Source organism: Esox lucius, chromosome 10 (genome assembly GCF_011004845.1).
Source record: "Esox lucius isolate fEsoLuc1 chromosome 10, fEsoLuc1.pri, whole genome shotgun sequence".
In the NCBI taxonomy this organism is placed as follows: Eukaryota; Metazoa; Chordata; class Actinopteri; order Esociformes; family Esocidae; genus Esox; species Esox lucius.
In genome coordinates, this window is record NC_047578.1 from 9,014,387 (window position 1) to 9,028,887 (window position 14,501).

The window sequence follows — 14,501 nt, forward strand, 5'->3', positions numbered from 1 at the left end:
TTTCTGCCTCGGCACAGTTTCCATGGGTCCATCCTTTCGTTTCCTCTGTACTCAGGCCAAACATCTCACTACAGGATTTGCACGGTGGCTTCTCTCTACCACTATTCACATCGTATGCTTGACACTCAACATGCTCATCCAGATTCATGGTGCCGTTAAAGTCGTTGTTCGTCTTCTCTGGTCTGTATGTCATCACAGCGTTGGATACACTGTAGTGCCAGGTTTCCAGGCAGGACACTGCGACCATGATCTGTCCCGTCCTTCTCCCTGAACAGGACATGGATGCTCCATAGTACCTTTCACCACCACCCCTTTTTTGAGACATACAGATAGTTGAGGCAACTAGGTCCTTCCCTGGCAGATCATTTGTGATCTCCTTCAGCTCCCTCAGTATTGTCTCTGGTTCACAGTTAGACACCTCCTGGCAGTAGATGACCACCTGGCAACAGAGAGGATCAGGCACAATCCAAGGAGGAGCAGATATTTTGGATCAGCACAGATAGTGGATACATGGATGTAGCACAAAATTCTGGGCCCTGTACATAGGCGGTCTCTGAGGGCCCCTCCCCACTTTATTCAAGATTCAAACATTTTCGAGGGCCCCTCTACACATTAGGGCCCTATATACTTAGTACCCCTTTTCCCCCCAGTCCAACACCCCTGAGTGGATACAATGACCAGATTATTTAATAATAAGTTAACATTGAGCTGGTGATTTGACAGCCTATTACTGAGTGTCACAGCACTGTAAAATAAACCATTCAGGTAGTAGGATTTTGACCAGTACTGCCTGACCCCTGCCTGCTGGACCATTTTTGGAACAGTGAACTTGCTGTGGAGTTGATGCTATAAGGCAAGGCCAAAATCCCAATAGGTCATTTTGAAAATAGGTGAGACCATTTTGATTAAAAAAATATGATTTAGGTTTTCTTGTCTTTTTTACAGACGCCAAGCTTCGGATAGAGTTCAGTAACTGTAAAAATCAATAAATATGGCAAGAGATTAACCCCAACCAACAATAATTATTTAGATAATCAATAGAAGTCCTACATTCTACAGCATCTATCACTTTATATGCTGTTATTCAAGAGCATCAGCAAAACAACACTCACCATATCCAGCAGACAGGAAAACGGAGTCCGTTTTGGAAGCCGAGTATTGTAAACCTGCCATCCTCTTAGATGAGCCAACCTCGAATCCGTTAGAGTTCTACCAAAGATTTTATCTGGGGTCCACTTCATCTGATCAATCCAGCCTAAAAAGCAGATGCTGTGGAGTATCTTAAAGGCATAGAAGTTTGATATGAAAAGTACAAATGAAGTACTAAAACATTTCCTATATGCATTAAGTACTTGATGCAAACACAAGATATCTGAACTAAACATTGACTTAAAGGAGTGTGTCCATAAAATATCTACTGCAATAGTGAAATTATGGAGTTTCACAATTTGTAATTACCTAATAATTATTTTGGTTGCATACAAAAGCACATCCTGAAAGGCAGACTTTCTATTGCAGTGGTTCCCAACCAGGGGTACTAGGACCCCTGGGGGTACCTGGCCTCTCCACAGGGGGTACTTGCAAACACTCATGATACCATAGGCTTACTAGTGAAATTGACAAGAGGGGTACATCAAACATTGCAAAATCTTTTTGGGGAGTACAATAACTGAAAAAGGTTGGGAGCCACTGTTCTATTGGTTAAAAAAAAATAATTGTTAAATGGAAAAGCTGCACCCTCATCTCTTCAAGCACATTTACCAAGACTGTCAGAGGGGGGTAACTGAAACTGCCAAACAAGTTTGAAACAAACTGCCAAACTGTGGCTATGCTTTAAAAAGGGATACATACCTCGTCCAGATATTCCCTGATATCAGATATACGATTGTTGAATAGATCCAAAATCTTGATGATGATTTTGATGGCATTGGTTCTAAATGTATCTTTTTTCTTCAGAAACAATTCCATCCTATAATGTTTTTGGGATGACAGTTCAAGTTTATTTTCAAAATATAGCTGCAATCAATTACAATATTTAAACATCAAAAGTACAGTTTCACGGTCAAAGGAAGGCAGGACACGAGTCGCGGAGTAAGAATAGGGTAACATCCTTTTAATGTTCTTTCTAAACCAAAACAACAAAAGGCGAAGCACAACCACAACTGAGGCACACAGCACAAACATGACTGGCACAAACAATGATCTACAACACTAAGATCCAAAAGGGCCGCTAAAATTTTGTCCCCAATTAGAGGCCACACAGTGCAGCTGCCTCTGATTTTGGAGAACAAAAACAGGAGTCAGGCCCTGACTGTGGCCTCCAGGTGCATAGAGATGCCTAGAGACAACCCTGCCAGGACCTGGCATACAGTTAGGGTGATAATTATTGAGGCTTACCTTGTTATACTATCTTCTTGGTTTCTGTCCTGTAATGGTTATGATAAAATAAACTATTTAATAAACAGACTCAACAGATCACACTAGTTACACAAGACATGTTATTACAAAACATGTTTTGGAGGTTAATACTCATCTGTAATTAGACAAATATTTTATTAGTAATGTTTTGAGAGCATAGAACACAGCAAGGATGAAGCAGTCAGACATGGGTGTTCATGGCAGCTCCTAACTACTTTGAGTGGGTTCGGTCAAATACAAAAGTAAAATCTCACTTGGGCTTTGTTGGTAAAATGACAGATATCCAAATGACATAATCCAACCATAATTGTGGAGGTGTATTATATTCACTCTCCTATTTCTAGTAGTGAAAATTCTAGTCATATAAGCAGCCCAGGATAATTGCTATATTTTTAGTTAGGACATCTTGGTTTCATCATGACTTATTAACACTGCATAGAGCTCCACTAACTACTTCCATTCATAGGATCCAGTGGTGGCACTACAGGTTCAACGGGGGCAAATGCATTGAAATAAGATTTTACTTAATAGATTTAATAGATATTACAACACTGTTTCCAAAAAAAGTTGGGATGCTGTGTAAAATGCAAATAAAAACTGAATGCAATGATGTGCAAATCATTTCATCCATATATTTAATTGTACAGAGACATCATATCAAATGTTGAACCAGAGAAATGTTATTGTTTTTGGAAAAATATAAGCCTGTCTTGATTATGACACCGGGTACACCTTTTTCACTGTGTTGCATCTCCTCTTCTTTTAACAACAATTTGTAAGAATTTGGGAACTGAGTGGACCAACTGCTAAAATGTTTAAAGTGAAATGTTTTTCCATACTTGCTTGATATAGGATTTCAGCTGCTCAAGAGTTCAGGGTTTCCTTTGTTGTATTTTACGTTTCATATTGGGCCAAATGTTTTTAATGCGTGACAGGTCCGGACAGCCGGCAGGCCAATTTAGCTCCTGGACTCACTAACTACAGAGCCATGCTGTTGTAATATGTGCAGAATGTGGTTCGGCATTGTCTTGCTGAAATGAGCTAGGCCTTCTCTGAAAAATAAGTAATCTGGATGGCAGCATATGTTGCACCAAAATCTGTATATATAGGTCAGCATTAATGGTGCATCAAGGATGCTGGCTTTTGAACTGTGCACTGATAACAAGCTGGATGGTCCCTCTCATCTTTAGTTTGGACGATGCAGTGTCCATGATTCCCAAAAATTCTTTGAAATGTTGATTTGTCAGACCACAGGACAGTTTTCCACTTCGCCTCATTCCATCTTAAATGAGCTCTGGCCCAGAGAAGGCGGCTGTGTTTGTGGATCTTGTTAATATCTGGTTTCTTCTTCGCACAGCAGCGTTTTAACTTGCATTTGTGGATGCAGCAACAAACTGTGTTCAAACAAACACTTTGTTCAAATTTGGCCCTGAATGAACAATTTTCTGTTTAAAGCCCAGTGCTTTATGTTAGACATTGTGTTTTATTGTAAACTATAGACAGTAGTTGACTTGGAATTAAATAAGTGCAGGAGCTGTCATTTTCCATGGTGTACCATCACACCTGAGTTGCAGACCTTAAATTTTGCCCATGCTTGTACTCCGTACCGGTCACATCAGTGGCTTCGTTAGCCCTGGGCGTCCCGGGCTATAGCCCCGGATCTTTAATGAATAGCCCCGGATCTCAAATGGAACAAAAATATTAATAATAAAAAAATAGCCCCTGATCTATTAATCTATCATTCCGATCGCGCATTATGACATGGTGGACGTGTAGGCCGCTAGCGTGTACATTCAAAACTCTGTACTTTCTTTCCCGGGCGGGGCGGGAGGGTGGGCAACTACATCGCACTATTCAGAGTTACTGATAAGATGAGGGTCCAGTTTGCAACATAAATACAACTCATCCGGGTCAAGAAAAATTAGGCCAACATTTCAAAATAAAAGAGGCCAACGTATTACTTCAAAACTGACAAATGTAATTTATTAATTGTTTAAAAAAATTACCTCTCAAAACATTGACAACAATTCATATTTTATCATGTTTAAGAGTAATTTCAATAAAAAGTGGGTATTAAAACACATTCCAAGGTCAAAATTCAGACAATGCGAATGACTGAATATTGAATACATTGCCTCAAAGCTAAAAAACGATTGAATGTTACACAGAGAAAGCAAAAAAATTTACCGACTAGATCGTTGATTAACTATATTGTCTAATATATTTCAATTATGGCTTTTATTTTGAAAAAGAAAATCTGGTTTAGCACTGCTAGCATAATGTCCCACTGCGAGAAAAAAGACAAGGAAGCCTCGAATGGCCATCACTACCGTTCCACCTTGTACCATCTCCTCCCATTGTGATATTGATCAAGGCTCCGTGCAACTGCTGTGTTCGGAAACATTTAATTGGGTAGGAAGGCAGTCGATCCTACACTGAATAACACCTAAGCTTTTCAAGAAAGTGTCCTATAACTAATGTTTAGACTAAAATGTGTATAGAATGTGGCTCCTAGGTAAAATAAAACCAAGCAACCAGCATAGCAACAAACGCTTTGCTCAGAATTTGGCTTTTAGTGAAGTGAATAATGTGGTGTTGTTGTTTGGATTGAAAAGCTTGAACTAAGAGATATTGTTGATGGGTTTATGTATGCTCATGCTCACTAATATAGTAATAACTTAAGATTGTATAGTATAAACATGTACAAATAAAGTTGGTTTGACGTCACCAGCTTGAATACTTAGAGATACAAATATTTGTGAATTACGCATATTAGTATAGACAATATTAAAAAACAAGGGCAGCGGCACCGGCGTGTCACTAGCAGTAGGTGGGGGAAGATAGCATTTGACTTGTGTGATAGAACAAAGGTGTTTTATTGACATAGGACAGCATCTTACCACACCCCTTTTTCTATGTAATAAATACTGTTGAAACGATGTTTTGAGTCAGAGACTCCTCAGACGATTATGTGTGTGAAAGCGGTTGACGCGTCTCTCATATGTGCATAATAGTTAATAAAACTGTCAGAATGTACAAAGAGAACTTTGTCTCTGTGTTCCTTACTCCGAGTGTCGATACATGGAATTTCCATCACAGTACTTCCTGGGGTTCCCGTAGTTCAGGATTACAACTGGCATCTGTGAGGTAAGGTGAGTGTTAAAAAAGGACTGCATTAAAAATGACAGTGTCTCTATCTAAACAGCAATACAGTATAAAAGTAACTGATCCACATTTTCAAAATGATGAATTTTTGGAAAACAACTAACTTCCTGCAATTAACTAGGACTATATAAGTCAACACATGAATAACCCCTAAACACAAGCCATGTATTTAGTTGATGCCATTACTCAAATTGTTTTTTGCACAAACATTTTTAACATGCGTTTCCACATGGAGACAGAGCCTACATCTTCTACTTGCCCACCTGAGGCCTGAGGGCTTTGGATGAGTTTCAGCCGTTGCTGCAATGTTTTCAGTAATTCCTGATGCTCCTTTTCCAGTTTCCTCCCCACTTTGCCCTGTCTCACTTTGTCCCAGTCCGCCTTCGTCTACACAACACAAAATGGCACAGCACACCACGGTTATATAGTATATACAGTCCCTAGATTTACCATATTTTGTTGTTTTATGGACATTTATTATGTATTTATTGCCTTCAATTTACACACAATACCCCTATAAAGCCTAGCTATGGCCATTAATACATTACAACACCACTGTAAAAAGCCTCTAGGCATTATTTCCAATTTCTTAAACAAATGTTTTGTAACAACTTTTATTTCCGTTTCAATATCAGTGAGCATTTGGGTATTGTTAGGGCAGGAACGAAGAGCTGGAATTGTCTAATCATAAGATTGCAATAATTCCTCTTATCTGTAAAATGGTCCCGCTTGTTGGTTATAGCATGTATGAATTTGCTTGAGGAGTAAGATGATGTATGACCATTGACAGTGCTACCGCTGTCAACAGTGATTTGCTAACTGCCGAATGATCACAGTAACTCAAATGAGCGACCAGTTGTTCTGAAAAATGCCAGTGCAAGTAGAAAAAACAGCCTATAGGACATGTTCTCTTTAGCTGGGACAGCTCGCTACAAATGAAAGCTAGCTCTTAGATGCAAGCGATAATAAACATATCAATGCACGCCAGCAACAAAAAAAGCTATCAAAATAATATCATCAGTTTCAGTTAGATAACTAGCAAGGTGTCATCATTTCCAAACTCATCATCTGAAAATAATGGTGTCAATGCCTGTAAATTCCATGGCATTTCCTTTTAACTATTGTGCTCATATTTGACTGGTACAGCATAGTACATGTTGTACCAGTCAAACATGAGCGTTATATATTTTTCCAGGACACCATACTGGCATACTTTCACTCTTGGATTGACCACAGCTGGATTCTCACCATGTCTTTAAAGCACTCCCCTCTGTAGTAGATACTGAAGCCAGGATATTGAAGCCCAGAGTCAAAGAGGTCCTTCAGGCTCGAAGCGACCAGGTGCATCTCCTCTCCATCGTAAGCATACACATGGCGGTCCTCACAAAGCATTATGACCAGTTGGCCACACTCAGTTGGGAAGGGGAGGTTCTCCACAGCTCCCAATATCTCCATCTTCACAATCTCAGGTAGATAGAAGATCCCCCACTCCTTAACTGTTCCATCGTCTTCACTGTAGCACGTTACATCTTGGCCCCCTATCTTCCACTCAGAACCCTCTGGCTTTCTGAGAGGAATACTTGCGTTACAATGTTTGGACACTGTCTCAGTCACCTGTTTTAGGTATTCCACTTTATCTGTTGGAGATATTAAATAACAAATATCTCAAACTAAATTACTGGAATAATAATATTAGTAAAATAATATTAGTGAAAAAAGCCTGCTGCAAATCAGTTGCTAGTCCTTTCAGCAACCTGCTTGTTACAAATATTATTTGTATGCCACAGTGATTAACTGAAATCAAGGTATAACCAAGAGAACAACTGAAAAGGTACCTTCTGTCTTTTCATATTGTAAGAAATCAGTCTTAATTTCCTCAGTGTCTGTACATCTGTATGGAATATGGAAAATGTAATCAATACAGGGTGGTGGGATTGTACTACAACACAATAACTGCTCAATTAAATAATTTACTTACGCCATCTCTGTAATCTTTATATTGGAGCCTTGTAATGGACAACTCTTGGTTTCTACAAGAGGAAAATGATAAGAGATATGAAGGATCTACAGTCAATACTAAAATACCATCACTTGTCTTACTGGGTCCTGTAACCGAAGTCAATACTGTCAAGTCTGTTACTTAAAATGCTGATATCACCTGTCATTTTAAGCAATTATTCTTAGAATTAAGCATCATCTAAAAGTAGAATCACTATTTATCCCTCAAATATTCATGAAATTTCTAATTTGAAAATAACTTTTGATTCCATGCAAAAACATGACAGTACACACCTTCACTCCAGTGGTTGTAAGTTTGAATCCTAACAAAGAAGGCGGATACAACAAAATCGAACGAAATGATGTAACTGGGTTAACAACTCATTTCAATCTAAAATAAACTTTGAAAATACTAATGAAAAAAAACATTATTCTGCTTAGTAAAAGGAGGGTAGGACATTTTCTAAAACATTTGGACGCAAACAGCCCCATATATAGACTGTCAAAAGTGAAACTATCAAGAAAACCGCTTGAAATTCAAGCAACATAGATTTTCTTCCGATTGTATTTCAAAGCTCATTGATTTAGCTTACCTGACACTAACCTTGTGGAGAAATGTCGTGAATCGGTAAGTAAAAGACTATGCTGATTTTATTACGATCAACTACATCGCACTATTCAGAGTTACTGATAAGATGAGCGTCCAGTTTGCAACATAAATACAACTCATCCGGGTCACGAAAAATTAGGCCAACATTTCAAAATAAAAGAGGCCAACGTATTACTTCAAAACTGACAAATGTAATTTATTAATTGTTTAAAAAAATTACCTCTCAAAACATTGACAACAATTCATATTTTATCATATTTAAGAGTAATTTCAATAAAAAGTGGGTATTAAAACACATTCCAAGGTCAAAATTCAGACAATGCGAATGACTGAATATTGAATACATTGCCTCAAAGCTAAAAAACGATTGAATGTTACACAGAGAAAGCAATGTAGGAAATGTTCCGGAGCGTGTGTAGAGTAAGACACACCTGTCTAATCATGGGGAATGGTGTGCCACATCTAGCAACACAATATTTTCCACACACTGTTTAGCCCCAGTGCAAAACACTATAATAGACTGTACATGTACATAATGCACTATACAGAAAAACTATTCTATACGCCACAGGGAATATATTATAGGAAATATTTAAAAAGAAACTTCCGGGTCACGAACATTTGGAAACGTTTGTATTTAATCAAATTTATTTTTTAGGAAAGGGGCTTTTTAAAAAAAGCCTCTATTCCAAAGAGAGTTGAAGTAAGCATGACCAAGCCTCTAGGGATAATCTCAAAAACAGGCACGAGATTTGTAGAATTGAGAAAGGACACGTGAAGAGCGTTTAAATCCGCAAATACAGGTGTGGATTTTGCATTTGTTTTTGCATTTTTGGATTTGCTTGATACATGCATGTTCCCGTCTGTAGCACTAAAATTATCAATCAAAAGGGGGTCAAGCCATAAGGCTCCTCAATCAGTAAAATGCATCCATGATCATAATGATCACAACTTTTCAAATGCTCCGATGCCCTTTCAGGTACTTTAATGGAAATGGGAATATTTAAAATCGATGCTAGTTTACAATTTCTTTTTCAATATATATTACTCCAATACTTGCCATTTCTACAATATTCAATACTACTATCAATATTGCTGCTAACCTACGGTACTCTTTTTAAACTGCTGCTATGTACAGTGTTATGTATATGATTGCATTATCCTCTTGATATATTTAAAGCTGTGTGTTAATGTTCTTCTTAATTCTCACTACATAGTTTTAGTGTGCTATGCCACCATTCATAAGCTTATTGCACTCTTATGTATCTAATATTTCTATAACTTTATCAATTACTGCTAGGTCACACTGTTATGTATATTTCTGCCATACTTGCCATATCTAAATGTTCAATAATAGTACCCAGATTGCTGCTCTATCAAAATATTACCAAGATTGCTGCTAGTTTGCAGTACTCTTTTTAAATTGTTGCTAGTGTACAGAGTTATGTATATTGTTGCTTTATCTTATTATAATTTTTTTGTCTATATATATTTTTGCTTATATACTCTTCTTAACTTTAACTACGTAGTTTGAAACTTGAACTTGAAACAACCCTGTGTGCAGTAAAAGAGGAGGGGATTCCATGACTCTCTCATCTTTTCACTTGACAAAATAAAGTTATCTTCTCCTATACTGATAGTTATTGTGCCAATGTCATTTACGAATTAAAGAAAATCAAACGTTGTTGTACCATGAAATGAAATAACTTTGTCAGTGTAAAGTTCATCTTCAGTCTTGCTAGCAATTGTTCAATTCTTATGACTATTCCTAGTAGGTATTGTAGTAGGCCTATTACTGGCTAATAAATGCCATTCGGTTCATAGATGCTATTTGTGGTAGAAGTCAACTTAATAAGAAACGTTAGTCAGTTTAACACTACATTTGGAGATGATACAGAGCTGAAATGAATACCAGTAGGCCATGTGATCTTGTGGGAACATCCCTGCCCTTCAGTGTTTTGCCCCTGTTTCAGTTCCCCTCTCAGATGTTCCAATTTTTTTCTCTCAGAAATATTTATCCACTCCTTACTTTTCAGCTGTCACACAATATCCACTATGTAATAGTTAAAGACACAGTCTGCCACATAGAATACCTTGGATTGAAACCAGCCAGGTACAACAACATTCATCCCTTCTAATGGCTGGCCGGTTGAACTAGGCTTGCCTAGTTTCTTTTCTGGTTTTTACAGCAGTGGATTACTGTCTGGGATTAATTGGAAGTAACTGTTAGTGGTAGGCTACTAGATCGAATCCTGATAGAGTTTAGAAAATGTTTATTTGAAACCATACTTATGTTGTTTTAATCATTGGCTGTGCCAGGTGAGATATTAAGAGTCCAATTGGAATAATAAATACATTTCTCTGGGCTAAATGCAGAGTCTATTTGATTTTAGACTAGGTCAGAAGTATGACCAGGTGGACAAGGACAGGGACAGCAACGGGCCCCCCAAACCAGGTAATCTGCAGGTGTGGACCAGGACCTCATCTCCTTCTAAAATTTAAAACTGGAGGAAACTGAGAAAAGTTAGTAGTACATCCCTCATATCCCCAAGCACAATAATATAGCAGCGTAACACCTTGGAACTGAGACGGGGGGGGGGTCTGGTGACACTGTGGCCCAACCCGGGGGAGGCCCCGGACAGGGCCCAACAGGCAGGAAATCAATCCAACCACATTGCCAGGCATCAACCAAAGGGACACCCACCAACCGCAACCCCCAGGATGGTGAATTGCTGAAAATAGTCTTAGGTACTGTATTAAAATATACAACTACTACCCAGTAAATAAATGTTTTTACTTTTCAGAATTAGATGTGTGTGGGTGTCAAGAGACGTCAACATGCTGCTAAAAGTTTAACTTTGCCTGTCCCACACTGGGTGTGAACCAGTGGCGTTTTGCTTTGCAATACACAACTGCCCTCTTTGACAAAGTCACAACCATTTGAGTTTTACACAAGGTTGCAATTAAACATCTCAATCTAGATTTGGAGCTTACAATACATATTCCCATTATGCTCATCACCAGAGGCATAGGAGGGAGTTTGATATTGAGGGGGACACTTGTTGGGGGCACCTGCTTCTAACATTGGACAGGACATGTCCCTCCTGCCCCACCCTTCATATAGACTCCCAAACACAGAGATTTATCTAGCATGTTCCTCTTAGTACTTTACATATTCAAAATGTTAGTATTTAAAAGTTTTAAGATTAATTAAATAAATTAAATAATACAGTGTGTAAAGGATGCTAATGTCAACATAAATATTAATTGTGGCTGTTTTTCAGACCGGGTGGGTGGTTGATGATTGTTCACATGTGCATAATTTTAAGATGGAAATCTGTATTTTTCTCCCTGACCAAGGCAGATCTCCAGGTGGTTGCTAAAAATGAAAATGTGTACTTGCCTGGTAAAATAAGGGTACAAAATAAAAATATATAAACATCTGCCATGAGTTCTGTTTGATTCTTGCATAGTTTGGAATCAATATAAACACAATATACAAACACAAAACGATATACATTGAGATCCTACTAAATTAAGTAATAATAATTGTAAAATATTAAATTAGGTACATTACCACAACTCTTTTCCAGTAGGGGGCGTGATGAATATTCTGAACTAAAGGTTAAAGTAGAAAGAGCACTGGCGAAGAAGAGATTCTCCATTTGCGCGTGCGTATTTGCAGAGCGGAAAGTGTTTTTGCGTGGACAGGAAACTGTTACGTCCTTTCTGAAGCGGACAGCCATCATGGTGAGTTCGATATGAAGCTGTGGATTGCAAAAAACGTATTTAATGCAATATTCTGTATTGTTAATCGGCCCTCGTCTCGTATGAAAGCGTCATGTAGGTTTTATTTGTGTTTAGTCTATTTAGTCAAAGTAGTTACGATGAGTTTTTGACTTGAATGAAACGTCGTGTTTTTCGCCTGCTACAACGTGGTGATGAACAGGCCGAACATTAGCCTAGCTCCAACTAGTAACGTTACTACTGTCACAAGCGCGTTACGAAGGCCATACCATGGTAGCCTTTGGAACATAATTCGGTTTGCTAGTCTACTTTCGTATGTTTAGTTGATAACCTATTAGGTAACGTCATAAGTTGTGGACTGATTGTGCTAGGTCTAGTAACGATACCGCGAACAGGGAGTTGTCAAGCAAAAGTTGAGCTTTACTGTTCTCTAAACTGCTGTACAGCATAGCTGAATATATCGGTCTTGCTGATTCTCAAACTATAATGTCCATGTTAAAAAGTCTGATTAAATTTTAAACATTACTTAGCTAGGACAAATTATCTGTCGGCATAAGAAACTGGTGGTTTCACGTTAACTGAAGTGTTCTCCACGATTCATTGTTTGTCTACCTGTTCCTTATTTTCCTTCAGGTGTTCAAACGCTACGTCGAGATTGGTCGCGTTGTCTACCTTTCTTTTGGACCCCACGCAGGCAGTTTGGTGGCCATTGTCGATGTCATCGACCAAAACAGAGTAAGTATTGACATCCTGACTGAAACTATGGTCTTGTAGACCCGATGGCTTTGTGGGTTTTACACCAACCCTGCAGTAGAATCTCAGATGGATATACTGTTCAGTTTTATTTTAGTAAATAAGGCTGTAACTTTGCATGCAATGTGGGTTTTTTTTGGTACTGAACTGTTGTTTTCTCAGGCCCTGGTAGATGGTCCTTGCACAGGGGTGAAGAGGCAAGCAATGCCCTTCAAATGCATGCAGCTCACTGACTACGTCATCAAAGTTCCTCACAGGTGAGTGAGTGGACAAAAACATGTGAACATTACTACAAACTGTTTTAGAAGGGAAAATGTTTCCAGTGGACCCATTCAGTAATGTCCTTTACTAGTTTCTGAAGTTTTGTATGTACTGGAGAGTATTCCCTAGATGTCAACTTTGACGATCCTAGGGCTGGGAATACGGGAGCCTCACAATACAGTATTGTGGGACTTGAGGGCTAATACTACGTATTTCAATTTCTACCATTCTATATACATTGCTTTTCAGTGTTGTCATTTTTGTGTAATCATTACTCACCTTGTTTCTGTGGAATCAATGGAGAACCTTAAGAGGCTTAATCATACAAATAAGTGTTGATAACATTGAGACCTATTGCAAACAGGTCCAGTCAGTTAAAAACTTTCTTTACAATACAGTAAAATTGTGCAAAAGTAACATTGCGATATTGTCCCCATCACTTATTCAATGTAATCTCAGTTGAGTTGCATATTTATGCTTCCTGTGTGTGTTGTAGTGCTCGCCAGAAGTTTGTGCGACGTGCCTGGGAGAAGGCCCAAGTCAGTGAGAAGTGGAAGGAAAGCAACTGGGCCAAGAAAATCGAGGCCAGACAAAAGGTAGAAACAAATAAGAATTAATGTAATTTGTTGGTACAGTAACATCTGGTATTAAACATGATAGAATGGCTCTTAATTAGGGCTCCCATCGGCTTGTGTGTAGTAGTACTTTTAAAAACAACAGGTGACTTATCCACACAGCTAGCTACATTTAATTTTGCTACCCTTACTGTGGGATTCCACAGCACCAATGCCAGTAGGGTGAGTGGGGTTTTGAGAGCATTTGCTTTCACATGAGACACCTTGGTTACCTCAGACATTTTTGAAAGAATGTGGCGATGGAGGGGTTAGCTTAGCTCCTAGGTCTGTCAACTAACAGTTGCTGTTTAAAATGTTGTCCAAGCCAGTCTGTGTTCACTGGGGTTATATTCCCTAGAACGGAAACAGCGGACCACCTTAAGTTGAGCAAATTTGAGTGCTATTTGATTGGCTCCAAAAATGTTTTGACTGTTTTTGACTACACGCCAATTAAACTATTGTCTTTGCAGAGGGCTAACATGTCCGACTTTGACCGCTACAAGGTGATGAAGGCCAAGAAGATGGTGAGTGGAAGAAAAACTTTTCTTCAGATTAAAAATTATGCATTGTAATTGAATGTGACTTGTCAAGATGTGCTGTATGAATCCCTGTAAACAAGTAGTTAAATACCTTTCGCTGACTGTCCGTTTGTGTCCACAGAGGAACAAGATCATCAAGCACGAGGTGAAGAAGCTGCAGAAAGAAGCAGCAAAGAAGGCGTGATCTTTTTAATAAATCCTCTGGTTGAATTGTCCTTTGTCTGTTTTATTTTTTTTTGTACTACAGCTTTACTGATCTTGGGCACCCCTGTGAATGTTATTTTACTTTAATGTAGATTAGGTGTACCATAACTTGAGACACTCAACAGTATCGTTAACACAAAGTAACATACCCAAGTCTAATGCCCTTTGATTAGAACTACCCTATTACTTTCC

At 38.5% G+C, this 14,501-nt stretch overlaps 2 protein-coding genes across 2 annotated transcripts; one reads left to right on the forward strand and one right to left on the reverse strand.

The window, feature by feature from the left end:
* Window positions 1-419: 419 nt before the first annotated feature.
* On the reverse strand, window positions 420-8,186 carry LOC105012413. Its single transcript, XM_010873237.4, has 10 exons — window positions 8,175-8,186; window positions 7,876-7,904; window positions 7,562-7,613; window positions 7,419-7,474; window positions 6,832-7,220; window positions 5,847-5,970; window positions 5,485-5,558; window positions 2,398-2,426; window positions 1,113-1,969; window positions 420-439 (listed from the first exon to the last, which is right to left on the reverse strand). Exons 3-7 carry the CDS (start codon window positions 7,564-7,566, stop codon window positions 5,512-5,514), a joined length of 621 nt encoding a protein of 206 aa, XP_010871539.1. The 5' UTR covers window positions 7,567-7,613; window positions 7,876-7,904; window positions 8,175-8,186; the 3' UTR covers window positions 420-439; window positions 1,113-1,969; window positions 2,398-2,426; window positions 5,485-5,511.
* Window positions 8,187-11,854: 3,668 nt separating this feature from the next.
* rpl14 (ribosomal protein L14) lies at window positions 11,855-14,320 on the forward strand. The gene is made up of 6 exons (XM_010873238.3): window positions 11,855-11,941; window positions 12,572-12,673; window positions 12,854-12,948; window positions 13,449-13,548; window positions 14,037-14,090; window positions 14,227-14,320. The coding sequence occupies exons 1-6, from the start codon at window positions 11,939-11,941 to the stop codon at window positions 14,287-14,289; spliced, it is 417 nt and encodes a 138-aa protein (XP_010871540.1). The 5' UTR covers window positions 11,855-11,938; the 3' UTR covers window positions 14,290-14,320.
* The last annotated feature ends 181 nt before the right edge of the window (window positions 14,321-14,501 follow it).

Coding starts and splice junctions, on each gene's coding strand:
- LOC105012413 (XM_010873237.4), bottom strand. Junction 5,971..6,831: donor GGGAGTGCTTTAAAGACATG/GTGAGAATCCAG, acceptor TGTGTTGTGTAG/ACGAAGGCGGACTGGGACAA. Junction 5,559..5,846: donor CCAAAGCCCTCAGGCCTCAG/GTGGGCAAGTAG, acceptor CTTACCTCACAG/ATGCCAGTTGTAATCCTGAA.
- rpl14 (XM_010873238.3), top strand. Junction 12,949..13,448: donor GTCATCAAAGTTCCTCACAG/GTGAGTGAGTGG, acceptor TGTGTGTTGTAG/TGCTCGCCAGAAGTTTGTGC. Junction 13,549..14,036: donor AAATCGAGGCCAGACAAAAG/GTAGAAACAAAT, acceptor TTGTCTTTGCAG/AGGGCTAACATGTCCGACTT.